The sequence below is a fragment of the Apteryx rowi genome, unplaced genomic scaffold (genome assembly GCF_003343035.1).
Source record: "Apteryx rowi isolate R43461 unplaced genomic scaffold, aptRow1 scaffold_18, whole genome shotgun sequence".
Taxonomy (NCBI): Eukaryota; Metazoa; Chordata; class Aves; order Apterygiformes; family Apterygidae; genus Apteryx; species Apteryx rowi.
Genome location: NW_020448085.1, coordinates 5377649 through 5403544, shown reverse-complemented (window position 1 = coordinate 5403544; position 25896 = coordinate 5377649). Strand labels below are relative to the sequence as shown.

Genomic DNA, 25896 nt, shown 5'->3' with positions numbered 1-25896 from the left:
CCTGCCCTAGGGCTTCCTGCAGTCCTTGGTCTCTGGGAAGGAGACCTCAGGCCTCTTAGCAAGAAAGGTGTATTTTCAGGAATAGCTGAAGTCAAAACAGAACTGTCGTTAGATGAATGTGTCTGATGGGGACAAGAGGGGATATCTACAGGTTGCTGCTCTACTGGACAGACTCGTGCTCTACACAAGCAGAGGTATTAAATGACATGAAGTTCATGACCTTCTATTCCTAACTAGACATCACCTAGCAGACAGCTTTTAACACTTTTAACACTGTTAAAGAGTTTTTGTGTTACTTTGGTTTCTTGCCTGAAAGAGTTTCATTCCCGATTTGTTTTGGCCACCTGCACCCACCTGAGGTCCAGAGAGGAGCTGAGCTGAGGATGCAGCTCTGGCCAAAGCACACCCAGTCATTGGGTTGTGTCAGTTTCTAGTCAGAAAAAAGACAAGAACTTCCTGGATCTTCAGCATTTGGCAAAGACAAGAAAGTTGACAGATACCAAAGTGTCTGGAGATGTCAAACTAACAGACAGCATTAAGCTGTTTCAGCTTCCTGCTCCAGTGTCAGAAAATCAGATATCAGAATGGCTCATTGCCTAGCACCGGTGCAGAGAAGGTAGACTCAGTTTAGGATTAACCCTTTTCTCTTTTGAAATTTGGCTAGAGTGGAAGAGGCTCACACAAGAGCAAAGAGGGAGGGGAAGTTATGGCTGGTAGCATTAGAGAAAAAGGAGGCTTTTTAAAGTCCAGCCCTTTTAGGAGTACTTTATGGTGGTGCCAAATCAGTCACTTGTCCCATACAGAGTGGGTCACACCCAAGAGGCTAAAGGCTCTCTCCAGCATTTTGGAGCTGAGGTGACTCAAGGTCATCTTCCCAGAGCTGCCATTATGGGCTCCCATGGAGTTCRCTGCCAGCTCCACCTGCACTGGCAGCCATGGACACCAGCCCTACTCCCACCACCTGGGAAGAAGGGCCGCACTTCATGGGTTCAAGCAGCTCTTGTCTTTGTGATGAGAGGAACAAGGTCCACGCAAGCTCCAGAGGAGCATGAGCACCTACAGCCTCTTCCCACCCCCTTTTGAGAAATGGGACAAGACACTCCTCAGGATGAGGGCAAGAGGTGGCAGTGGCAAGCTACCTCCAGGCCTCCACTGCTGAAGGAAGGCAGAGCTCTCACTCCCTAGATCAGAGAGGAGGGAAAAATTACTTAAGTCTGTTTTTCTCTTCCCTCTTCCCTTTGATATCACTGGCACATGGAAGCTTTCCATGACAAGCCTAGGCTAGAATTAATCCCTTGTATGGTCATTCAAACTGGATTATGCCAAAGATAGTAACAGATCCAATAAAAACAAGTCTATACCTCCTGTATTGGTTGTTCTGTCCAACAAGGAAACAGACACAGAGCCCAGTTCCACCACTAAGCAGTCACCCCAATGCACTTCCATCAAAGCATTGCCATCAACTGTCTCTCCATATCATGTCAGCTTGTGGGCATGTGCAAGTGTTTGTCCTGGCTGCAATTCCCTGAGCACACTCCCCTGCACTTTGCAATGCTCTCTCCAGGATAGGGGGAGGAAGGACCAGAGATGCCAGGAGTGCAGTGTAGCCAAGAAAGCGAGGAGCTATTCTGGAGCCAGACTCAGGATTTGTGCAAGTGCCAAATCCTGCTGAAAGCAAGTGGGACCTTGGAATCTAAATAACTTCATGGATTCAGGCCTAATCTTCCCCCTCCCCAGTCCTAGTACTAAAGGAAGGAAAAGCAATAGCTAAGTCCCACCAAGAAAAGTGTGTGTGGGGGGGATGTTACATCACATTATGTTTTAGGTCACCTTGCTGAGCAGTTTAAAGAATAAGTCAGGACTTCTGCACGAACAGCAGTTAGAGAAAGCAATTATTGCTGGAAGGAGAGAGTGTTCAGAGAAAAGGCCAGGCTAGACAAAAGGGAGCATGCTCATAGTCTATATAACCCCAAGTGGTTTCTTTTTGCTGAAAAACAAAAACAAAACAAAAAAACAACTGCTCTTTGTCCACAGACTTATAGTAACATGAACTGATGGGGGAAGAAAGGGAGAGTTAGAGAATAGTCTCTGTTTAATTTCAGTTAAGGAGAAGATTTGGACAGAGTACATTTGCATAACCTAAAAGCATTGGGAAGTCAATGCTGAATCCCTCCCACAGAGGGAAGACAGTACCACCTGCCGCAAGTGGTAGCCACACCAATGCTACCGCACCTCTAATAAGCGGCAAACAACATTCTCATTGACAAGGTCTAAGTCACACAGGTGGCAATTGTGTAGGAAAAGTAGAGTCAGATTTCATGAAGTCCGTTTGACTTTCCCAAAGTTGCACACACACAAGCACGGCTAAGCCTTGTCCTACCTCACAACTCACTCTCATGACTTCTGCTAGAAATGGAGGAAATCCTTTGTCAGAGTCAGAAGAAACATCAATTTCACCTCCTAGATTCTCTTTAAACTATACTGATACGAAATAAATTTCACCTGGCTCCAAAATGGTTATGTGCTTTAATCCAATTCTGAAGTTCCACCATTGTCTTTAACAAAGAAATAGTCCATTGATAGAGTTTTAATCACAGAATACAAGGTGGAGTGACAGACAACCAGCAAACCAAGTCTGAAGTCACCAGGCTGGTGAAGAGATATTTTCAATGTCAGCAAGTTTTAGCTGAATTACAAATTTCATGTCCCCTTCCCTCAGTCAGAGCCTCAGTGATCAGCACTGCCACCTGGGCACCCTCTGGTTCAACAGCTGAGGGAGGAAAGCAGGGCCCAGCCCTTTCCACTCCAGGGCTCTCCTCACGATATCCGAAAAACTTCTAATAAGCAAAAGCTTCCCAGGGCAGAACTGCCTCCTCAGCTTTGCATAGAGTCACTGCTTTAGTCAAGCTGCTATGTTAGGTGACCAGTTTAGTTTGGCAACTTCCCCAACAGACAAAACAGCTAGATAAACAGGGAAAGGCAGCACTGGCCATTCCTCTCATCGCTTCACAGACCTCAAGTTGAGGAGACCCATATGTTAACTGCTGCCAAACCCTCAAGGCTGGATGAAGAAGTTTGTTTGCCTTAGGTCATAGTTCATCTGGGGCTGGGCCGGGAGCCATCCTAACACCACAGATCCCCAGGGAAAAGATACACAGGGAGAACAGTGAGTTGCAGTGGTCCCTCCAAGCCTGAGGGGTACTTTACATTGCTTACCTTCCCAGCCATCTTCTAGGCAAGCCAGGCTAGGGGAAATCAACCTTCCCATAACAAACGGGCACCCCAGAGGACATGTGTTTAACACAGCAGCCCCAGAGGTAACGTTCACTTGCATTTGCACAGCAGAGAATCCTCTTAACTCCTTTGTTACTTTTTGACCTGGAAAACTTTGCTTGTCTCAAGAAGAGGCTTCAGAGCAGGTCAGCAGGAACATGGACAGTAAGACAGGTTCAAACTCTGCTCTGATCTGTTACTGACCTCATAGACAGCTCCCCCAAGACTACAGACTTTCAAAAGCATTTGGTCCCTTCATTCTCAAGTCTGCAATCCAAGATGCCTTAAGCTGCCTTGTCTTTTTAAGAGGAAAAAATGCACACAGCGTGCTTTAAGACAAACATATGGTTAAGAAGCAAGAACTATCAGGCATTTCTGACAACAGTAGCCTCAATCATACTGCACTTCAATTTCCTATTTATACATACATTTTACACATTCGCCTACCCAAGATATAGCAAAAGTTATAAGAAACTCATTAATATAGTTATTTCCCTCCAAGATACAATTGATTAAGAGGATAACTTAGAATCCACCGTACCCTCCAAATCAGAAGTTGTTTGTTCTGTTTCCTTGCAACAATACTCTTATAGCACTTGCCTCTCACAAGAAGCAGTGCAAGATATGTCAAGTGTTACGGCAGAGACAGGCCAGAAGTGAGACGGGCCTCTAGACATTAATCAGATGCTTAATTAAAACAAAAGCAATTCAGATCACATATTTAAAGGCGTAGTAGTTTAAGAAATACATTATACTTTCACCTTATTTCTTCTAACAGCTAACAATGAAGTTATTTTGAGGAAATCATTCTTTTCAGAACACGTTTGTTCATTTTCTTATACCTCTCCATTAGAAGTAACACATAAAACAAAAACTCTCCCTCACCCCAACACATTAAATGCAGTGTACTACAACTAAGAAGTATCACAAGAGAGATTTTTCCTCAAGGCATTTCATCAGATACCAGAACTGTTTTCTAGAGCAGAACCACACACACAGAGCATAATCTACAAAATCATAAGAATAACACAAAACTAGTAACACAAAACTGGTAACTACATTGCAAGATTAAAAACAAACCACAGTAAAAGTTCTAAAATTTCCTGCTTGAAAAAAGAAGGGGGGGGAGGGTGTGAAAGAAGAAGAAAAAAAACTTACATGAATTAAGTCTTCTGTCACAACAAACAACTACTTTCTCCACAACCCTCTCTTTACTCTGGACCCTACAAAGACAGGGCTTGCTCTGCCACTGCAACTTTTATCCAAAAACTGCCTGTAGTGCAGCTTCACTTCCTTTAGATGTTTGTCAATCAGTGAAATTTAATGAGTTCAGCCACACCAATCAAGGTGTCTAATGAAACTTAGGTATGCTGGAGGACCCATGCTAATTGGATTAATGAAATTCATTAAGCTAGGAATCCTCTGGTAACTATTTTAACTTGTTATGCCTATGCTCCAGTTCAGCAAAGGAGTGAATCCCTACAGCCCCTGACGCAGCCACAGACAAAAGCTGGGATCTGTACTAGTTTACCTGGTTGCTTTTCAGGTACAGCTTCAAGAACTCTGTATTGCAACAGTCTAATTGCACAAAGACTTAGATATCCGTGGCCAGATGAGTATTGAAAAAAAAAATGCCCTCATGACATCCAGAGTCAACACTGCAAGGCTTCTGATTGCAGCTGTGTTAGAGGCAGGACACACATGTGGTGAAAGAGAACTGGGATCTCACTTTCCTTGCCTCCCCCAACCTTTGGCATCACTGCTGTTGCTGTCAGGAAGGGAGACAAGAGTGAGAAGCATCCTGACTCTTACATTCACTTCTGGACTGAGATTACGCACTGCTCATCTCACTTTTGCTGCCGAAAAGGCGTTATCTGGTCATGGTGATCTGCCTTTGTCCCCTAGGCTTGGCTTTGGATGAACAACTGAGAGATACAAAACTCTACAGCTAGTCCCCACAGGTCACTAAATTTGGACAAAATAATGCGTCTCTTATAAAATAATTGAAATTATAATAAATCAGTCTTAGAACAGTGGACTCTCCACACCACTGCACTGTATGAATGACCTGTTCCATACTTGGGGGTGATATCCTTGTGGCAGGTCAGCTGAACAATAGCGCACTGCCACCTTGCTTACCATGTGCCCTTTCCCCGCTGTTTCTTGATGGCCTGCCAGTTCCGAAGGTGCAGCTTTCTTGGGGGTCAAATTCTTCTGCTAACACCAGTGCTGATGTGAAGTAACTAGTGTATCCACTGGAGTTTCTTCAGATTTACACCAGCACAATGGAGATCAAGAACCTGATGTATGTCAGTGCACAAAACCTGCTTTTGCAACACCTCTTGAGGCCACATCTTCTGATCGATGATCGGAACAGGTTAGAGTGTCCATTGGCACCAGTGGTGCTCACATTTTCATCACCCCCCTTTGCACTGACCATTGTTTCCTCACTGTATATAAATACACACTATTCCTCATTAAGAAATGTGAGCAGTCCGTGCAAGTATGGTAAGTCAGAAGCTTATATTATATGGGTGTGTGTGTACGCTGGGAGTGTTTTTTAGTCCGAGTTTCATGGGAACAGTAAGACGTGTCCTTAATTCTGCACCATCAAGTTATTCTACTGGACCGTTGAAAAAAAACAAACTTATTTTAAAGAAAGCTTCCTGTCTGTCTTCCAGAAATTCTTGCTGGTCTTCTGCCTGATCCTTCTCCTCTCAAGGACTCTGTGTGATGCCCACTGTTACTTTAGACCATCCAGCAAATACGGTAAGAATGGGAAATATACTAGTCATCTTTGAGACAATAGTTCAGAGACTCAAAACCTAATTTTCTCAGAAATGTTGGAATAATATAATTCATTCTGCGTTGAGGAAAGATCCAAACACTTGCATATTTGGGTATCAAACCACCTGGAGGCATCTCTGAGTAGACAGAGACACTATCCCTTACAACAGTCACACCCTCAGGGCTGATGTATAGCTGAAGGCTATGCCTACATGACAAAAAGCACCTATTTTTAAGCAGTGTTGACTAATCTAAGATACCTGACATTAAAATTAAGCAAAAATAACACAACCAGTGTTTAAATTCAGTTTAGCGGAACAAGTTGAAGTCTAATAAAAATTTGAGAGGGAGGGGGAGAGACAGAAATTACAGTCTAGACCTCTGTGTTGAGAATGAAGAAGATCAGAAAGATCCTACTCTAGCCATGAGCTAAGGCTTTTCTTAGACACATTGCAATAGCAGAATAGTATTTCTCTGGTATGTGGCTGTTACCATTTTCTCATACCATATCATACACYCACGCACACTTCAGGAGCAAAGACTTTGTATCCTTTCTGCAAAGTCCTGGGTCACATTCTTCCCTGGTGTAACTCTATGGAAATCAGTGCTTTGGTTGCCAGTCCACAAACATAAGACTGTGGTCTATGTCTGTATGTGTTCACATTGATCTACTGGCTATTGTTCTCTGGTGTGTGCACGTAGGGTGCCTTTCAAACGGAAACCTGTACGTTTTTGGTGCTATGTGGAAGACTGAACATTGCTACCAGTGTAGGTGTAAGATGACTGCAATGATCTGCTGCAGCTTGTAAGTTCCCCCAAATTTGTGTTTGTTTATCAGGAACTGACTGAGATGTTCAGACATAGAAAACCTCAATGAAATTGTGCATTAGAATTTCATATGCACTTGAGAAAAATTCATCTTCCTATTTCCCAGTCAGTTCCAATCACAACCAAGCAAAATGACTTGCCTGGCCCATAGACTTCTTTGGAATGAAACAAAACGAAACACAGCCAAGGACTTTCAAGCACACAGCTCTTCTTCATCAGCCTTTCTTTTGTTTTTGACCCTAACTGGGTCTATGATTCCCTTTAGCCCTAGTTTTCTTCCTCCTTCTATTCAGCAGCTTGTCTCTGGACCCCTAAACATCCCAAAACACATACATGTGGGCTCCTGTAGCTCTGCACCAGGCCRGGGGTCTGCCTGCAAGCATCTGATCAGGCCAGTGCTGTTCACCCTTCTCCATGCTGCCAAGAGCCCACCCTTCCCACTTCACAAAACAGGGGACACAGCCCATGCTCTGAGAATTTGCTTTTTAATTCTTCTTGCAAGTTCCTGCCTCATGGATGCGAGGTGACACATCGAGGAGAGCTGTGCCTTCCAGAATATAGTGGTGTGAACAGTTTATCTCCCCAGAAGGCTGGAAAATTTCTTCTTGAGATGAAGGAGAAAGAGACCCATAAAAGACCTATCAGGAAGAATACAACATGGGGAACCCTTGGTGGGGAATATTCCTGGCCTTCCCCAGCAGGAAGAGAGAGGGAGCTTGCCTGTGCTGAGAAGAAGCTTAGCCAGAAGATATTCACATGGGGGTGATTCAGCACTCTTGAAATAGTTTGTTCTTCTCAAGATAGCCTTAGTCCAAATGGGGAAGCCAAAAGTTGCCTCCCTTTTGTCTCTGTGTGGGAATTTATGCCAGTTTCTAACAGAATGACCAGTGAGAACTGCATATTGGGGGATCACTTTAGCTGTTAACAATCAAGATCAAAGCTCTGTATTCCTCTTATGATAGTCCATAGCATTTGTAATTAATGGAAACTGTGAGTCAAATCAATCCATGGTGTAGCTTGCCCCAGGACTGCTGTGGCTCAGTAAGCATCCTTTTCCTAATCCATGTCTTGGCTCCTGATTTTCTCTTTGCCTTTCTCAATGACAGAGTTTTCATCCCCAAGAACTATGACAAAGTGAACTGTGTTGGTTTGTTCCACAAGAAAAGCTGCTCCATCCGAGTGGTGAAAAAGACCAATCCTGAGATAAGCTGCAAAGTCTACAATGGAGTTGGTTAAGACCATCTGATGTGTTTCTCCTCTTCCACATCTCCCCTAGAAGACAAATGGGTTCTGGGCCTCTCATTTAGAGGAAAGCAGCAAAGCAGCAYGGCTTCAGGAGGAAGGGATTCTCCTCATGCCTTTCACAGCTCTAATTGTGCCACATCTGTCTCATCTCTGTCACTAGGTGGCTTGCCATATTACATACACATTTGAAACCAAGCTTTACCACAGACAACTTTTTGACTTTGTACCTATTGGGATCCAGAGTTAAATAAATTTGCACATACAGCAAACAACTGCTTTTCCTTTTTAGTCGTCACTTAAGTAGTCGATCTTGTAGAAAGCAGAAAAATTCATGGTGTCTGTAAAGAGCATGGTTACAATGCTAATTATTGATTTGGAAATCATTTACTTTTAAGATAACAGGCGTTATACGAACCTGACAGACGGACAGATTCATTATGGYATCCCACGCACATGACATTTCTCCCAAGGGCATGTTTACTAGAAGAATGGGATGAAATAAAGCAGAAGAGAGAACTTTGAAAGCCTAACCCCACCCTGGTGCCTTGTGCAGCTCAATCCATTAGTGCAAATGCACAAGGAAGCATATTTTCCAGGAGATGAGTGGTATATAACAAAAAAAGGCAAACCCATGCCTGAGTGTCCAACTTATTGCAAAGAAATGTCATATAAATAGTTCGGTAGCCTTCCATACTGGGGTAGAATTTCCTGCAATAAACTTGTTTGGTTCAAAGTCCAGTGACAAACAACCCCATGAAAACTGTTTGTACAGAAAGCCTAGACTATAAAACATGTTTAGAGAGTAGACTTCAAGCACTACACTGTGCCTGGTACAAAGTCCATGAAAGCGATATGAAAAATATCCTATATTTAGACAACATTAAAAGCAATTATAACAAGAGAGCTATGCAACTTAAAAGGCCCAGACAAACCATTTGAGTGCGTTCAGCTTATTCAACAGTGACAATATGGGTGTTTTCTTCATCTGCCCTTCTCTTTTGACTACCTTGCTGAAGCTTACTACAATTAATTATTTTAGCTGATGGAAACATCAACTTCTTTTTAATATCTGCTGTGAAAAAACACAGTCATATAGTTGATTTTCAAGTGCGGTGCTGAAAGCATGCACGTAGAAAACTTTCATTTACTAAGGAAAATAGCTTAACAATGCTTGGAAGAAAATCCATCCATGACTCTGGGCACTATTAGAAAGTCATTAAGGTAGTTTCAGGAAGTAAGTAAAATGAGAAATACAATTGTAGCTCCTTAAATCTGTTCCCCTCGGGATTAATTAGAACTCCTTAGTAACAGTTACCCAAGACAATATTCCCCAGTGCCTTCTTGGAAGTAAAGGAGTGGACATGACCGAGACTGGCTATGCCCCATCCAACGTGCCAGTGGCAGACACTGGAGGAGCCCTCACTTTTCCACTTGCTGAGGGCCAGTAAGACAGTTTGCCCAGCTGTGGAAATTTCTGACTACCCTGCTTTCACTTTGCAGGCTGAGAATAAGAGGACACGGACAAGTCAAAGCAAATGAAGCTGTGAACTTGGATCCTGCCCACTGTTTTGCATGAACAGCCTGCAGACAACAGTTACCCCACAGATCATGCAATCACAGTATGTCTTACTGAATTTGATGACACTGGGAAAACAGCAAGAAGTATATTACCTTCTGAAACACAGAGAGGGAAGCAAGGAGATCCAAGAATGGTCAAAATGGTTCAGACCCAGGCGCATCTGCCTGGTGTCCTGTCTCCCACAGCAGCCGTGAGCAGTCACCCCAGAAAGATCCTGGGCCTAATCCAGGCTTGCCACTGATTTTGAGGGTGACTCTGAAAGAACCATGTCATCTCTCTAGGGAATGTTCCTATCACAGCCTTGATTCTCAGTGTAATCCATATCAAACTGCTGCAGCAAATACCTTCCAAGTGATCCACTTTGTGACCCAACAGCTCACTTGGTGATCTGGAGAACAGTAATTTCAATAGGAGCCAGGAGTTTCCTCTCAGAAGCCTGAAGACCCAGAAAAGACACTGAACAAGTCCCAGGATCAACACATTTCAGTGCACTGCTTTCAAATAAATGTGTGGCTAAGCTGTTGCTTCAGTTACTTGTTCTTATTTTTTCTCATAAGTCTCTTCAAAAATGTGTTTGTGTGAGCCTTTATAGCCCCTCTTCTTTTTGCAGAGAAAATCCCTGTCATGAATGGCCATGTACCACTCTGGGTTTTTAGAAAGTTCCATGCTCAAAGATCCTTCCCTAACCAGCTTGCATTGGTTGCCTTTTTCATCTTCAGGCAGGCAGCCTACAGCCAGCATGTTGCACTTGTAGCCTGGTCCCAGGTTTGCTGCCCACTCTCCCCTCTCTGCTAACAGTTGGCCAGGAAATCGTGGACACACACATCCATTTGCAAGGAGACCTTGGAGGGGACACAAACCAGCACCTACAAGTGAGGGGTTGTTTCTGCTTTTGAAACTTCTAAAGCAGTGAAGTGCTAAAAGCCTTTTTGTCACCATTTGGTGGGGAAAAGTTCTCTGTGCCCTTGCAACAAGATGTCTTGTTCTTCTAAGGTTAAAAGGGAAAAACAATAACAACGAACAGTCTTCCTTTGCCTGGCATTAGCATTTATAAAGGCATCAGCTTCATATAACATCTAAACATAATCTATGGAAACACCACTGTTTCATATTCCTTTTTTGACACATAAGCTAAAGCAGGGCACACAGTTTCTGACTCATTTTCTAGTATCACTTTGTTTCATTCTAGAAAAGAAAAGCCAGTTATTGTGAACAACTCATGAAAAATTAGTCTACTACCCTAACATCAAAATCATGCAAACCCATCTTCAAAATTGATAGTACCATGCAGTCTCTTGAGAATAATGACTGGTAGATTAGAGAGAACAGTATCTCTTTGCCTAAACTCCTCTGTATTAAGTGATAGTTATATTGTCATGAAAGGGATGATGACAAAGTGCCTAAGGCCTCAGGCTACAGATCTATCCAGAGGTGTCAGGCTGGACCTTATTGCAGACATGCCCCAAAGGCTGGCCACCAATGTCTCTGTTGTAAATAACTGAGCTAGCAGTGGTTGTATACAATGCTTGCCACAGAACTCTCATGTGTACTATTACTTACCAAATCTGCTGTACCTTAAAAAGCTTCAGAACAGACTTTTGAAATAAAATGTTATTGAACTGTTATGAGACATCAGTTGCTTCCATATCTTCTCCCTGGGCTCAGACAGAGTTCCAGGATTCAGGACAGATGCAAGACCTTGGAAACAGGGAAACAGAGACAACAGGCATATGGGGTAGATAAGGGATCATGCTATCAACTTCCTAAGAGTTAGATGCATTTGTAAGGGCCTGGTTGGGGGTGGGGACAGAAGTTACACGGCTTTCCTCAAGGCAGGAACATCACTTAACCAGTTCAGAAAAATCCCTGGGAAGTTAAATCAGTTTCACTAACTCCTCCACACCATGGAAGGAAGGGTATGAATGAGTTGGAGAAGGCTGAAAATGGTTAAAATGCCTGTTCTGTTTCAAAAAGAGACAGAGATTCTGACAAGACAAAGCAAAACCAAACTTGTTCAAAATACTGTTTAGGATGCTATGAAGAATGCTAAGCTTAGCATACACATGGACTACATACTGCTCTATGATACGTTTTCTCCATAACAATTTTGCCATTGATTACCTAGTACTCTACTTTGTGAACACTGTTTGCTCAGTGGTTAACAGTGCCAGAGAGAGAACAGGACTCCAGATGCTAAACCACAATTAGATTTGCTAGATGTACTTTGGGAGGATTTGTCTCTGAAACTCCAGGTTCACTGGAGAGAAAGAGACACAGAGCTTGGGGCTCCATCCATGAAGGCTAGTATGGCTAGAAGCCTGACACACGAGCCCTGGAGGAGACTCTCAAAGCATTGAAGGTGCAGTTATAGTCCTAGAGCTATGACAATCCCCCTCTCTCCCAGGGAAATACTTAATTGCAGCCCATGAGTGTTTCTTGGTAGAGGCCTTGCTATCCCTGTAATTTCTTGCAGAAACGTGTTCTTTGGCCAGCGCAAAGAGGACTGTTTCCCATGCATCTGTACCCCCTTGGAACAGGCTGTCTCCATAGAGTCCATCTGTCTTACGTAATAAACCACAGAGAAAAGAGGACAGTTCCCAAGCACCTGCCTGCAACAGGAACATGTACTGTGGACAGAAAATTGGAACATGTGTTCTTATCACTCCACGGGTAGTAGGACAGGCTCCATGCTATGCCAGCTACAATTTCTTTACCACATTCTCTATCAACAGCAAACAGGGGCTGGTCCATTGGTTGCTAAAAATCAATGCAAATCTACTGATATGAACAGAAACAGCCAGTGTGACCAGCACATGACTGGCAATAGCTGGCTCTACTGTATTTACATGTTGCTTTCCAACTGCAAGTGTTCTTCACATAAAGGAATTTCCATCCTTACGCACCCCCACACAAGTATTGCTTGTGCATTTGCCAAAAGCCTTAGCAGGTCAGGATTCTCACAGACACTATCCACAGGTACCTGTTCAGTAGTACTGGTTGTATAGTGAAATGAAACACCACCAGCTTCAAACCAGTCATCTCAGGTACCAGGATCTGTGTTCAGCAGGGGGCTGAACCAAGGCTGTAAGACCCATCTGGATAAGGAAACAGATATTTGCATATTTGTCTTGCTGGAGCTGCTCTCACTCCAAGCTAGCTCCAGTATTGTCCCCACTGTGCTGCAGTCAGGACAGCCGCTGCATGGCAGTCCCGGCCCCACCACGTATCTTGGCTTACGCTCAGTGACTACTGTGTGTCTGCGCAAGTCCTAGCTGCAAAAAACAGTGCAGGGCTGGACTCACGCAAATGCTGCTCTCCCATCAGCTTGTTAACAGCGCATATTTTCTCCCTGCAGTTTGGACAGGGAGCAGAAAGAACATACATGCAATAGGACTCTAACGTAGCCCCACTCACCTCACCAGAAAATGGCCAAGACCTTGATATACCAGTTCATCCTAAAGATCTGTCATGAAGAAAGTCCCAGATGCCATAGCAAAGTAATCCCAGTTAGGTCATTTCCTGATCTCTGGGCTGCAGAGGCCTGAGCAGTCTTTCAGGATCAGTGCTGCAACTTCTCTCTGTTGACTTTAGGATGAGAGAAGATGCTAATTTGCTATTGCAAGCTCTGTCCAAAGGTCTGAATCAAGAGAATAAAAGTGACACAGTATATCTGTAACTCTTTGGAAGGTGTGGAGATTAGACTGGCTAAAGAGTGCTGCAAGCTGAGGAGGCAGAGAGAACAGCTCCACAAATCAAATTGTTCTCCTGTAAAAGGACAGTCTGTGTCCTAGTGGTTCCCCTCCCCTTTCTTTAATGTTTTGAACAGCAGAACAAATAAACATATGATAAATAAATTAGGGAAGAAGCAGAAGTGAACAGACCAGCTAAATAAATCATTTCAGTTTTTCTGGCTCCAGCAAGATAGGAAGCCTCTGCTTCCTCAGGAGCTGGCAGGAGACTCAAGATCTGTGTGGCTTGCTGCCTTCTCAGCTGGAAGCACAGACTCTTTGTGCCCCCTTCCCTAAGCAGAAGAGAAAGGTCTTCTCCTTCCGAGGAGCCTGCGTTAAAGCAGAATGCTGGGATACAGGCTACCGTTTCAGACTAGATGGTAAATAAAACTACTGAAAAGCAGGCTGGGAAAAATAAGTAATGCAAAATAAGGAGCAACTCAAGCATTTCCACAAGAAAGAATTGGTAACTAAAGACAACTCTCTAGCTTTCACCATTCATCACACAGATTCCATTTTCACACTTCTCAGTATCATAAGGCACCAGAAATGCCAAAATGCCATGGAAAGACCTTAAATATGCATGCTTCTGATTTGATTATTTCTCTAATGATAAAAGATGTCAGCTAAGAACGTAAAGTAGACAGCCACATCTCTGATAGCTGGTATCAAAAAAACAAAATGAAAGAAAGAATACAGTGCAAATGAATAACTGCTCTTACTCTTAGTTTTTGGTACTGAAATGTTTGATTTTTGTTGATGCACTATGTGCCTATGTACAAAAAGGCATATTTGCTACAACTACTTATCACGCCGTTTGAAGGGCCCCAGAATAGCAGCAACTACTGGACTAGTTAAGCAGTCAACCATGGCTAAAAGGCTGGTTTAAATAAATATCCAAATTAGGTTATTCTGGTATAGCTCTTGAAAATACTCTGTTTGTTCATCTTTTCTCAAGGCAAGAGAAAAATTAGCAACTCTAATTTCTGCATTGGGTTTTCATGAAAAAGGACAGGGGAAAGAATCAATGAGAACTGGCACCTTTGCAAATCCTTTTTCTCCTGTATTTTTTAATTTTTCAAGGCCCTGACATTTCTGAGTTCTTTATCTGAATAACACTGTACCTCTTGGGCTTTCAGAGTCTGGATATTTAAGACCTGAAGCCTGGATCCTTCTAAAATAAATTTGCAATGCTAGTCTGTAGTGGACTGGAAAAACAGAGAAAACTGATACTAGTAAGTTGGTTATACATATGAGGCAGAATTTCTGAATCCTGCAGAAATCTTGCCACAATAAGGAGAATAGAAATAGGTTCTATTCCCTTGTTTCGTTCCTTTGCTTTAGCCTGCATGCCACTCACATGTACACGTGTGCGGCATAGACGTGTGCTATACTTCAAACAGTTTCATAGCTCTATCCTGAAGCTGCTATTTATCTCAAGTATCTGTAGAATTTATACATTCATGCAGCAGCAGAGGGAGCCAGAACTTCAAAGCAGCATAAGGCAGAATTCATTGGCTAAGTTGGAGGGAGGGAAGGAAGGAGGGAGGGAGGGAGAGAGAGGGAGAGAGAGAGAGATGCCATCCAAATTACCTACAGAAACAGCAGAGAGAGCTTCTCTTCTGAACTGCTGAGACACAGAAGATCTTACTTTGCTGCTACAACATTCCTTCATTCTTCCAAGACATAAATGTGGAGCAACAGCAGTAATTTTCTCAATCAGTAACAGGTAAGGATTTTCTAAATTTTGTTTAAACTTTATGACAGCTCAGATCTACTTATTAGTCATCACTTCTGATTATAAAAATCTGTTCAACTTTCACTTGAGTGGCTGACAGCAGATGCCATAATTATTGATTAACTTTTTGCTCAGATCTTTGGATAACTGACTCCAATTTCTGATCAGAAAATGTTAACCAAGGATTCTCCTAAAACTTTCATCCAGGAGTTGAGGCAAGAGTTATATGTGAGAAACATTTGAAGGAGAGTTACTGAGTGGCTGTTGTACTAATACAGTTTAAAGAAGCAAGTTTTAAAAGAACATGAGAATATGGATTAAAAAAAAGAGTTCTGAAATGCTTTATATGATATGATTCTTCATTCATTTAATAATTAGAGTAAGCAGGAGGTAAAGAGAAGCATTCAATTAGCATTTAAATTTAAAAATTGATCCATTGGTGCTGACAGGGACATGAAGTTTAAATTCAAGAGAAGTCATGGGTTAGAAGGCTTTAAACAGACTGGATTCCTAGGAGCAGGGAATTCTTGCACAATCCTTCAGTTCCATTAGAATGTCATGGATTTCTTTAGGGTTTAAAAACAATGCAGAAACAAAGGCAGAAATATGAAGTGAACCTGATCCAAAGTCCACTATAAGTAATGGGCTCTGAATCCAGTCACAAGGCAAGGAAAAACAGTAATAAATTCTTTGTTCTGTTTGTATACTTTTTAGCTCTTTCCCTAACCCTTGTTCACCTTCTAAGGTCTTCAGGGCTGAGACTTGTCTGCTCCTCTAGATCTGTACAGCACTAAGCACAAAAGGACCTATTCTCAATTAGTCTTTAAATACTACCATAATAAACATTATTACAATTATTAATAGTAATGATTTAGCAAGAAGGGTTATAAAAGCAAGGGAGACCTTAATAAATACTTTACTGTTTACAGTTTGGCTTTTGATTAGGTCTGTGCAAACAATTGCTTTTGTCACTCAGTGCCTGAACCAAAACATTAAAAGTATAATTTTGAGGGATTGGAATTTTTTTTTTTTTTTAAGAGAAGAAGGCTTTTGCAGATTTTTAAAAAAAAGTGATTTTGGTATGAATGCAATATTTTGTTCCATTAGAAACAAAATAATTTTAATTCATTTCTGAGCTTTTTTTTAGTGAGACCAAAGGGTGTGAACCAATGCACAGGTGATGATGATACCTGGCTCTGTGATTTAACCCAGTGGAGTTAGTGATTGTCTGGGTTATGAAGGATACTGCATTTTAACTTTCAGCTCCATCTGGTTCAGATCAGGGATTGGAAGGAAATCTCTCAGCTCCATGAAATGTTCCCTTCCCATTGGGTATATGGAGAAAGTGCATTCTTCATGCTTTTGGAGTTCCCAGCTAAATCACGACTTTAAGTCACCCTGGAACTATTCAGCAAATTTGGGTAGAGTTCACAAAGAGTCTGGGTCCACCAGATCATCATTTTTCATCAGTTACCTGTTTTTGATAGATGGATCCAGTGCGACATGCCACAGAAGGCCTGACCCTGGTAAACAGGGAGCACAGCCTTGAAGCCCTGCAGGGCCTAAGAGGGAGATGGCAAACTTCTTGGAGRTTTTCAGGGTTCAGTGTGCTCCCTGCCACCTTGCTGCCTGCCAAAAAGCCTTCCAGGTTATCACTGGTGACTGAAAAACACTCCTCCCTCCTGACCCCAAGACCCCCTACTTTCCTGACCCATTCTGCGCAGTTTCTGCCAGTACCCATCACATCACTCTCCAGTTACCCTAGCTGGCTGCCTGCTAAGATGCCCATTACAGTGATTTATGGATTTCCCACATCCTTGGGTAAAGATCACCTTTCTGAATGCCCAGGCTTGCTTCTTTTCCTCTTGAGTACAAGCCAATTCACAATGGCCTGTACTGTTAAGGGAACTGGGATTTCACTACCATTCTCCAGCCGGCTGACCTGCTAGCCACATTTTACCTTTGTGAACTAGATCTGCATCTTCCATAAGGATGTTATAAACTTAGCCAGAAAATAAAAATTCAGTGTAGATGCTTTTGTAAAACTTTCCTGATTTCTGCAGATCAGAGACCCATGTCACAATCTTATATCCCCTGCATGGTTTCCTTCTGAAAATGTATAGATATGAGAGGGGAAGAAAATACCCACTTTCATGGGTATTTATACCAGCTGCCAATGTTATAGGCTTGCAATGTATTAATACACACAGCTTGTGGTACACCTTAATTATGCACATTTTAGAAATAGAGAGAATTAGCTTTTTTGATGACCTAGGGCACTCACTCCCAATAATTTTGTAACAAATGCAGTTTGACAAGGATAGAGAAGAACAAAAAGCCCACCATTAAATTTCATTGTACCAGAACCCTCACAGATTTTAAATTGCTGTGGGATGACTGTGCATACGCAGTGACAGGTATCCTCTTCTGATTAGTGTTGCCTTCCTAGGAACCTCTAATGACAGCCAACAGATTGCTAACCTTTCTCCCAGATATAAGGTCAAACAGGGCCAATCCTGCAGCTAATGTCGCTGCAGGCAAGAAGGGGGTACCACTGTTAGTCAGTCAACAGCCAGCTCAGTTAATACGTGCAATACGAATTTCAGAGTTCCGTCAAACCTTTCCACTGCTCATTTGTTTCTAAGAGGCTATAAGCAGCCTATAGCTGCTTTACTCCAAATAATTCCCATAGCTTTTTAAATAACAGCCATACACTCACTTCTCATCTATGAGAATTGCTTCTCTCAGGAAGACTTGCTGGATGAAAGCAGCAAACAACTTGAGCTACCAGTTAAGGTACTAAGCCTGACAAAGCAATTGCTTCTGGGTACCAGATAATGGAGACAAGTACTACAAATATACTGTTTTCTTCTACTTATGTCTGAAGTGAAAAAATGATACACAATGTCCACCGCAGCTATGTCTTTTGATTCCTGGCTTTTGATTTCAGTGAGGGCTGGAAGATTAGCTTTGCAAGACCAACCTATCTTTTCCCAGTTAGCACATAAAGTACCTTATCAGCAGTTGTCCCTTGTTTCCCTGCCTCCAGGAAGCAGTTTTTCTTTTTCATAAGACACTTTCAAGTCCAGAGGTCTCTCAAAGGACAGTTGCGCACTCACTGCCTGGAACCACTATCTGGGAGTCTCCTTGAAACACATTGAGGGTTTCATTTTCTTCCCTGAGACGTCTCTATAGAATTCCCTTTTCTATGAGGAGTTTTTCTGGAAAATACAGGCTGGCCATTTGGGACAAGGCTTTCAGGTTGACCACTGATGCATGTTTTTTGTTTTGAGACAAACTGAGTGATTTTTTTTAGTTCAAAAGGCTGCATCATTCAGCAAGACAAAGTCTTCAAACCTTACCTGCTCTATTTCCTTGCTTCCATCACAGGCAACACGGTGATTAATGTCTCTAAGAGACATAGATGAAGAATTTAACTTACACCAAGGTTAAATCTGAAAGCTCCTTCACTTTCTCCTTCTCCATCCAACTAACTTGCTGCAGATTTTTGTGATACTCACCTTTCAGAGAAACTATCTCAGGCTGCGTGTTAGCTTTTATAACTGATGTCTCTTGAAGTTCATTGAGGGTTCTGAACAGGTTTACTCTTTTCTCAAATAACAAAAAGGAAAAGAAAAAAAAGAAAAAAAAAACCTTATCCACCTCTTCCCCCCCACTCCTTCTCCAAACTGATTTAGGAGGTAGGCTTGTTACTCCTACAAAGCAAGTAAATATTGTTTCACTCTCTAGAAACTAATGCTGTTTTGTCAGCTCATACATATGGGTTTTGCTATATTTCACTGGCTATTCAACAAATCTTTGATATAGCAAGGAGCTATAGCTTTTTCCTTTGCATTTGTAATTCAGTACATTAACTAACATTTCATTCAAATGTCTGAACAGAATAAGTACACATTGCTTACTACTAGCTCTTAATTTAGACCAAACCAAATAGCAGTCAAACACTTTGAGATGGTACAGGATCTGCCATCTAAAGATATCATAACAGGAGCCATAAATATAAGCTCACCATAACTTTTATTTTCCTGTTTTTCTAGAAATGCTTCTTTACATTATGGTTGCCATAATAAGAGACACAGAGAACTATGGACCCAGGTGATCTGGGCTCTGACTTTTGCAAAGACATCGGGTTGGCAGGCAGTTATAAGTACCTGCAGAGTGCACCACAGATTCCCTTGAGACACTGAGCAGCTGATGTCTCACTGCTCTTCTGTCTCTCAGTTCCCTTATCTGTGATAAGACATTGATAATACATTATTTACCTCTGGGCAGTACTGGAGAATGGATGTCTAGGAAATGCTTGACAGCCACCGTGTGAGAGACACCACAGAATGCAAAGTATTGAGAGACAGTGAACCCAAAAAAATGCATTCCAGGCCTTCCGAGACATTCATTATCCCCACCATGTATGCCGCCTGCCGCAGACCTACAGCCACACTCCGCCTTTGGCAATGCACCCCTTACAGTGGTGTACTCTGGCTTCTACTTTTCGAGCGGCTCCACTACATTGTATTCTTGTGTCAGCATTACTAGCTGTCATTACTGACCCCTCAGCACATCCAAAAGAGTCTGGGATCCTGGTGAGGGCTTAGCTTGTTAGGCACAGATGTTTGTAATAACCCAGCACACATTTTTCAAGCAACAAAAGAGAAGCATGTGCTTGTTGTCCAGGATACTGTAGCTAAGGATAACTAGGCTGGAACCATAGTACAAAGCCCATGTGTTCACAGAAAGCAGAGCCTGTTTGTCCTGTCCGAATGCCACGACTGAGCTCCTTCAACTGGTACCACACAATATTGCAGGCTGCTGATCGCATTGCTCTTTTTCCCATGCAGCATCCCCACAGGCCAGCAGTCATGAAAAGCTATGGGACTGGTTCCTGGCTTTCCATTCTATCACCGTTTTCACACTGAACGAGCTGAAACAGGCTCTTCTCTGCATTGACCCTCCCCATACAYGATAATGCAATTCACACACAGTCATTGCCTTTCCTTGTTGGTCCGGAGAGGAAGTAAATCTGTTCACCCTGGGTGAGGAACAACACAAAAGCGAGTGGACAGAAACAGTCATACCTATGCCCACATTTTGGAAAATTTCCTTTGCCGTCTTTGGATTATTATTCAAGGTTTAAAATGCTAAGGAAAAGAAAATTCAAGAGAAAGAAAATATTAACGTATCTTACTTGTGTGACTGTCTCTGACATATAGGTGCCTATATATTACAGATATATCAACAGGTCTGACAAAGCAGCAAAAGAACTGACTGTACTAATTTTTGCAGATCAAGCAGAACAACAGCCACAAAACACCTTTTTATTTACTGTACACGGTTGATTTTATTGCCAGTTCCTGAGAAGCAACATCTCAAGAAGCAGACAGTACAAATCATAAAAACAAAAGATGAGATAAACCAAAAAGCATAGTATGGTGGACCCTTTCTGTGTAGTATTGGTTACCTTTATGCATGCAGTTGCTCAGCAATAAATGCTACTCAAACAGTGATAATCTCACTACATTATTTTATTTATGTATTAATATCTTGACCACTTGTTTTTCTGAAATCCTGAGAAGTTTATCACAACCTCACAAACTTGTTTGAGTAGCATTTTATTGCTGAGAAAAGGCTCATGCAATGGGTAAATAGTGTCGTTCCCTGAGTATTTATTTACACTGCACATTACAAGCCTTCATACTCCACGTAGCTGCCTGTGACCTGAGGAGAACTCTCAGCAGATTTAGATGTTTTTCTCCACTTCTTGACATAGCACAAGACTGGACTCCAGAGGCAGGACTGTAGAGCAGACTGTGCCAAGGCAAGGGATAACTATCTACATAAGTGGATTCTGGTACTTGGTTGAAGGGAGGAGCCCTGCACCAGGAAACCCATAAGGAAAGGGAAAGAGGATATCCTCCCCCTGTACAAAGGAGGAAAGGGATCTGGGAAGAAGGGGTGATGTGGGTTGATTGTAACAGTCTCCCAGGGGCCCACTGGTAGAGTCCATCGTATGGCTGAGATTTCCAGAAGTGTCCAGCCCCTATTAATTCTGTGTGCTCATCTGCCTGAGACGTCATTGAAAAGCCCAGCTCAAGGGTTGCAGCAGAAGCTAGCAAGCAGACCAGTCTGCCTGTGCAGAAACAGTATCTAGTAAATCACTAGTCCATATTATTACAACCTTTGAACTCTCTTGGTTAAAAACTGCCAAAAGCAAAATTATGCTGGAGGAGAATCAATAATAAACTTTTCACAAGAAATTAAGTGAGGCTGTTGAAATCAATGACTCCTATGGCCAAAATCAGGAGGCTGGAATATATTTCTGGTAAGTCCTGTGATGACTACATTGGCCTCCCAGAGGGAGACATCAGTGCCTCATGGACACGGGAGTTCATCCAGAAAGGAGAAGCAGGGGAGTGGGACTAGAGTTCTCATGAGTTATTGCAGCTGCATAGAAGCAAAAAAATGTTGAATTGATTTTGAATCTTTTTACACTTTTTCAAAGCTGTTCCATGTTATCCCTGCTGAGAATCTGAGAGTAAATTTTTGCATGGTGATTATGTCTCAAGCAAATATGTGTTCTGGTTGCAATTGCAAATTCAGTTCACAGATTAACTCGCATAGGATATTTCTATGTTAGCTTTATGCAGTTAGTATGCCTTAGATTTCACCTTGATGTTTAGCTTGAATGACGTTAAATGCAGCCTCACCCAATACCTTCTGTTCACTTTTGGATCAGAACCTTCCAAATCCAGAATTACACATAATTTTTACTTCCAACTGTAACTTGGCCCAGTCTTTTTGAAATGCCAGTCTACCATGTTAATGATGTTTGAGATACTGCACTGAGTTAAATCATGAAGGTAAGATGTTCTTAAATTCATGGGGTAACCTCAATACAAGTATATTGCAATAGAGTTGCACTGACTTAAAGACAGTAAGAACCCTTAGCAAAGCCAGCAAATAACTCCATTTTATGGTCCAATACACTAAATGAAAGGGAGATGAAAAAAGACACACAGAATCATTGGTGTTCACTTCCCTATCTCACTCCCCCATATGCTACCCTTTTGACTTATCTCATGTAGCATAATTAAGCAATCTTTTTTCCTTTCCTTTGCAGATTTAACCAGATCCTCTGCAGCTGCACAGAACAGATGAGAATCTGAGTCTTCTGAAGCCAACCCTAAAAGCGTCTATTTCCTTATCACCTTTTTGGATAATCTTTTTGGGTCCAGGATGAATAAAACGAGGGTTGTTAATGATGGTTTTCCCTTCATGAACAGTAAGAACTGGAGCTCAAACCGAAGCTTCCCCACACACCTTTCAAATCAGTGCAGGAACATCACTGATCTTACTGTCTTTCTGGCCACCTCTTACAGTTTGGAGACTGTCCTAGGCATTGTGGGAAACATCTGTCTGATTGCTGTCATAGCCAGGCAGAAGGAAAAGGCCAATGTCACCAACATCCTCATTTCCAACTTAATCATTTCAGACTTGTTTATGGGTCTTGTCTGCCTGCCTTTCACCATTGTTTACACCATGATGGACTACTGGATATTTGGGGAGGTCATGTGCAAAATGACCTCTTTCACTCAGTGCACATCTGTGACAGTGTCAATTCTTTCTCTTGTCCTTATTGCTCTGGAAAGACATCAGCTCATCATAAATCCGACTGGCTGGAGGCCAAGTATCTCCCAAGCCTATCTAGGAATTGGAGTCATTTGGACTTTAGCATGCCTCATGTCCCTGCCCTTTCTGACCACATCCATCTTGTCTAATGATTTGTATGAGCAGCTCGCGTACATCATGAATTTTTCCACTGACAAGGCCATATGCATCGACTCGTGGCCTTCTGAGCAGCACAGACTTATCTACACCACCACTTTGCTGCTTCTGCAATACTGCATCCCCCTCTTCTTCATTATAGTTTGCTATCTGCGTATCTACTTACGTCTGCAGAAGAGAAAGGACATGTTTGAGAAAAGCGAATACAGCAACCGAGCAGTTCAGCTGAGAAGGATAAACATTTTGTTAGCATCCATGGTTGCTGCCTTTGCTGTTTGCTGGTTACCACTGCACGTTTTCAACACCATTGTGGACTGGAATTACAAAATCATTTCACCTTGCCACCACAATCTGATCTTCTCATTGTGCCACCTGGTAGCCATGGCTTCCACCTGTGTCAACCCTGTTATCTATGGTTTCCTAAATAGCAATTTCAAAAAAGAAGTGAAGTCACTGATTCTGAGCTGCCAGCATAATTCAGTAACTGCATCAATGGAAGAATATGATCATTTACCTTTATCCACCATGCAGACTGAAATCTCTAAGGGCTCACTGATGTTGAACTGCAGACATAATTCTATCTAGCAGACAGTAAACGTTTACAGAGGGATGCATGGAGCACACTGCAAACCAACTATATTACCTGTCAGTATAAAAAGCAACTGACGATGCTGTAGCTGCGATATGAACAGGAGCCCATTGCTGCCTGATTTTTGGAAGAACGGGCAAAGGAAGCTTGTAAGCATATAGCTCCTATGGTGCACAAGTTGTTCATGTCACTGAGACGTACAGACAGATATTGAGAAGACTGGGCTGCTCTAACAGCTCAGTAACTAAGATGTGGATGCACACAGACTGACACTAGATTCATCAGCTAAGCTCACATCTCTGTCATGACTGAGGCAGAATCCCAGACTTTCAGTTTCGGCGCTGCAGGCTACCCAGAGCGTTACCCAGCTACCCAGATTCTCTTTGATTTTTCAGTATTAGTAAGATTTTTACCCACTGTTGACAGACCAGTGGGACAGAGACATGAAAATTCAGAAAAGTTTGTGCTTTGCTGATTCTCACAGCTTGTTAGGTGACACTAATCTTTCAGCAGATCTAGTTCATATCAAACAATTGGATGCCAGTTTGCAACGTCTGTCTACTGTAGAGACGCAGAACAACGATCCTATTACTTAAAGACTACAGTTACTTATTGAGGAATGGTGGCAGATGAAAACGTTACTCTGTGGATTAGACTCTTAAACACATTGAGATGATGCTGAGCATGATTTTTAAGCAGACGAAAAACAGTTGCAGATCTACGTGGAAATCCAGTCTGGTTGACTTCACGATTCCTGCTCCTGTCAGTCACAAAGCTCCACATGCTAAAAATGCATGCCATGATAATATCAGATGGCTGGATTACTGGAGTTTTTCCAAGCCTTAGTAGCAAGGTGCTACTGCTACTTCAACAGTGAAATGCTTTTTAGCTCTTTGGTACTCTAATTTCAGAGTATCCCATTTAGAAGATTGAAATAGACATGAAAAAAATGCCTCCAGAAACCCTAGCTTTTAGGAGCGGTTGCACTCCCAAAGAGATAAACTTATGCATGGAGGCTTTCAGTTTCCTGTTAAAATACAGCCACATGTCAAATACCAGTCCTGCTTGCTGGCATCAGCAACAGAGAGGTGCTCAAACTCTGACTAATCAATTAAAGGTCAACAAAAACACACAAGTGGAATCCAGGTCAGGTGGAGACACATATCTTAAAGCCAAGCTACATGTAAATAAGATGCATTATCAGTTGCTCTACTGAAGTGAGGGTCATTTTTTGTTTTGTTTTGTTTTTTTTAAATCTGTGGTATTTTTAGACTTTGACCACAAAACCTACAAATAAGCTCATTTTTCTTCAGAAAAGAATGATATGACAAACTTCTGGAGCCTGAGACATTGCTCAATGACTGCTAAGAAACCAAGAAGCAGGTACTCTCAAGAAGCTCACACTGAGGAAGTGATTTAAAAAAAAATTAAAAAATAGCAAGTGTAAAAAGACAACCAGCATCTTAATTCACAGTGTAGTAGGTCAGTGCTAAAGACGTATGGAGCCATCTTCTGTCCTGAGTTGTTAAGCTAACCTTAGCACAAGACTGAACAAAGATGACCACCTGAGGTCCTTTCTAACCTGAATTATGCTATGATAAGCTGTCCTTACTCATCATAGTCAATAGGTTTGCATAGAATTGAAGCTATCCAATGTGTAGCTGTGCAGAAAGCTAGAAATCCCTTAGGCTGGAAGCTCTCTGATTAGATGAGCTGGTAAATAATTAYGTGAATCCTTCCCATGCTGCGGTCTGACAGGCCATATGGATGTTGGACAAAGTATCTGAAGATGAAGCCAAGATTGTATTTAGGGGTGAAGACAAGAGCAAAATCTTATGCTATAAAGTAGCAAGAGCCATCAACAAGCAGCGGATCATATCCTCAGCTGACATAAACGGGAGTGAATCTCTTCTCATGAGCTGGGCACATAGAAATTCTTGGCAGAGTACATGTTTGGACCTTAAATTCTTATGTTCAGAGTATTAACGCAAAAGCTGAGGCTGCTGCTCTTCTGAATCTGTGCAGAACCTGTGTATCTCAGTAAGAGAGTTCATGTGCAAATACCCTTTGCATCTTCCCCAAACTTTCTTGCAAGATATTTATGCTTCTTTCTAATGGATTTCTGCTTTGTTTTTTTCATTGTTTCTTGTCACAGTTATGATGAAGAGTTGTTTTTCTTGATTCATTTGTATGCAATGTCATTTCTAGACTGGAGACTGAGCCCATTAGAAACACAGAACAAGAGGACTTATTTTTTCTTATGTACAGTTCTAGTGTAAAATTTACTACTGTAACTGAAAACAGAGTTATGCAACCATGTGGTGCTGAC

At 42.1% G+C, this 25896-nt stretch overlaps 2 protein-coding genes across 2 annotated transcripts; both read left to right on the top strand.

Moving 5' to 3' along the window:
* The first annotated feature begins 5558 nt into the window (after nt 1–5558).
* On the top strand, nt 5559–8124 carry LOC112963870 (beta-microseminoprotein-like). Its single transcript, XM_026061312.1, has 4 exons — nt 5559–5582; nt 5955–6042; nt 6763–6865; nt 7995–8124. Exons 1-4 carry the CDS (start codon nt 5559–5561, stop codon nt 8122–8124), a joined length of 345 nt encoding a protein of 114 aa, XP_025917097.1.
* A 14305-nt stretch (nt 8125–22429) lies between these two features.
* On the top strand, nt 22430–23563 carry LOC112963888 (neuropeptide Y receptor type 4-like). The gene has a single exon (XM_026061332.1). It carries the CDS (start codon nt 22430–22432, stop codon nt 23561–23563), a length of 1134 nt encoding a protein of 377 aa, XP_025917117.1.
* Nucleotides 23564–25896: the final 2333 nt, after the last annotated feature.

Coding starts and splice junctions, on each gene's coding strand:
- LOC112963870 (XM_026061312.1), top strand. CDS start 5,559: ATGGAGATCAAGAACCTGATGTAT. Junction 5,583..5,954: donor AGATCAAGAACCTGATGTAT/GTCAGTGCACAA, acceptor TCTGTCTTCCAG/AAATTCTTGCTGGTCTTCTG. Junction 6,043..6,762: donor TAGACCATCCAGCAAATACG/GTAAGAATGGGA, acceptor GTGTGCACGTAG/GGTGCCTTTCAAACGGAAAC.
- LOC112963888 (XM_026061332.1), top strand. CDS start 22,430: ATGAATAAAACGAGGGTTGTTAATGATGGTTTTCCCTTCATGAACAGT.